The following is a 2,265-nucleotide window of genomic DNA, read 5'->3' on the forward strand; positions in this document are numbered from 1 at the left end:
GGGAAATGTGTGTGTGTGTGCGTGTTTGTGTACATACTATGATAATATACATAAAATGTGTCTGCAAGCGTTCATAAAAAATTCAGGAGAGAGCAACAAGATGGCTGGGAGATACTTCCCTTCTGTACCTTCTGAGTTTTGGACTATGCGAATGTATCATCCTTTCAAAAAGTGAACAAAAGATTAATTTTCCCCTTCCTATCTGTGTCCCCATCCCCAGCAAGAAAAATGGGCTTAGAGAATTGGATAGACCTGGGTGTTTAAATCCCAGCTCTACCTAAGTGATCTTAGGCAAGCACTTAACCTCAAATACTCCATGTTTTTTCATCTACACAATAGAGGTAATCATAGTAACTGTCTCCTATGGTGGTTGCGAGGATTAAATGGAATCACTAGCATGGTACCTGGTGAAGCACTCCATAAAGGTTCAAACAGTGGTAATAATAACAGTAATAACAATAGCAATATTTTCTGATCTCTCTGGGCCTCTGTTAGCCAGCTATAAATTCAATATCATTCCCTGTCCTTTCCAACTTTACTGAGTTCTTTTAAAAACCAGACCACGGGCTTGGAAATGCCTTGATCTTTACTGGCCGAGTTGTGTATTGGGCCTAGCCCTAGCCCTTTTAAGGGGCACTGTGTGGAATGTCCCGGGCTCTCCAGATTGAAACTTCTCACTCTTCACCATCCAGTTCTTGAGCCACAGTAGAGCACGTATGGAGAGGATGTTACAGCAGTCCCTACAGGACCAGGCACTGCTCAAGGAACAGCTGACACAGGTGAGGTTTTCAGAGGGAGGGATGTGGAAGGAAGATGACCCCAGGTGGCCAGGAGCAGGTGAGGACCAGTGACAGCCCTTCCTAACTTCTGTGCCCATTCTTGCAGTTGAAGGAGACATTTAAACAAGGCCTATCAGAGCGAGACGAATATGCTCAGTGTCTGAAAGGAGAGAAGGCCCAGTGGCAGCAGAGGATGACAGAAATGTCGCAGGAAGTGAGTTCTGACCCTTCAGACCCCCCACCTTAGATAGGTCACTGGATCTTTCTGGGCATCTGTAAAATGGGAATAGTACAGCCAGACGTGGTCATGGGTCTGGGCTTTGTGGAGGTGGGGGCAGAGAGGGAGATGGCAGCCTGCCCAGCCACCAGCCCCTCTCTCCAGGGCCCTTTCCCCTGTGCTTTGGCCAGGTAGACAAATTGAAGAAGGAAAATAATCATTATATGCAGTGGGTAGAGGAGCTGGAGAGGCTGTCCGAACTGCAAAAACAGACGGGTAAGATGGGGCTGGCGTGACCCGGGAGCAGGACTGGCATCAGAGGGCTGTGCGGGTGGCTTAGAATGCCTCAGGGAGGTGGGTGGATGGAAGGGCTTTGAGGCAGAGGGAAAGAGGTCTGTGCCAGGAGACGGCAAGTCTTGTCATCTCCATTAGCCCCAGTGTCCCCATCAACAAAGAGAGCCCATTGTCAGCCACCCACAGTGCTCTCTTTCTGAAAGTGGCTTGGAAGATTGGCTACCATCTGGGTGCGAGGAATCATTAGCAGTGAGGCCATGTTTGAGGAGCCTGAGAGGAGCTGTGCGCCAAGAGAAGGGTTTTTTTTTTTTTTTTTTGAGAATCCGGAGGCCCTTATTGTCTGCTTCATTTCTCAGCTGAACCCCTGCCCCCGGAGCCCCCAGCAGTGCCCTCTGAGGTGGAGCTGCAGCACCTGAGGAAGCAACTCGAGAGAGTGGCAGGAGAGCTCCAGGCCCAGGTCGAAAAGAATCAGCGCATAAGTCTCCTGAACCGGGTCCAAGAAGAGAGGCTTCAGAAGCAGGAGGAGAGGCTTCAGGAACAGCAGGAGAGGCTTCAGCAGCTGGCCAAGCCACAGAGCGTCTTCGAGGAGCTGGTGCGTTGCCCCAGCTGTGGAGCCTGCCCTCCTCCCCAGCCCTCCGGGCCTTTGTTTCCCCACCTCTAAAACGGGGCAGTGTAGCCCTCACGTGAAATGTTACTTCTAAAGGCACCTGTGAACCAGGTGGCTGTGGGAGAGAGGGGATGATTTTTCTAACCTTCCTCCACCCTTCCTGATGCCATGGGAGGCAGACACCAAGTTCTGGAGTCTCTAGCTGCAGTGGGTGGTTGCTGATTGCTTCTCTCTGTCCTGAACAATGAGAACAAGAGCACCCTGCATTTGGAGCAGCAAGTAAAGGAGCTACAGGAGAAGCTGGATGAGATGAAGGAGACGGAAACCTCCACCCCATCCAAGAAGGGCTGGGAGGCGGGCACTAGCCT

The 2,265-nt window shown here is 50.9% G+C and overlaps 1 protein-coding gene across 1 annotated transcript; it reads left to right on the forward strand.

The window, feature by feature from the left end:
* The first annotated feature begins 231 nt into the window (after positions 1-231).
* LOC116465811 (putative golgin subfamily A member 8F/8G) lies at positions 232-1,963 on the forward strand. The gene is made up of 4 exons (XM_032148759.2): positions 232-779; positions 886-993; positions 1,188-1,272; positions 1,647-1,963. The coding sequence occupies exons 1-4, from the start codon at positions 717-719 to the stop codon at positions 1,949-1,951; spliced, it is 561 nt and encodes a 186-aa protein (XP_032004650.1). The 5' UTR covers positions 232-716; the 3' UTR covers positions 1,952-1,963.
* The last annotated feature ends 302 nt before the right edge of the window (positions 1,964-2,265 follow it).

The sequence above is a fragment of the Hylobates moloch genome, unplaced genomic scaffold (genome assembly GCF_009828535.3).
Source record: "Hylobates moloch isolate HMO894 unplaced genomic scaffold, HMol_V3 SCAFFOLD_10569, whole genome shotgun sequence".
Classification (NCBI taxonomy): domain Eukaryota; kingdom Metazoa; phylum Chordata; class Mammalia; order Primates; family Hylobatidae; genus Hylobates; species Hylobates moloch.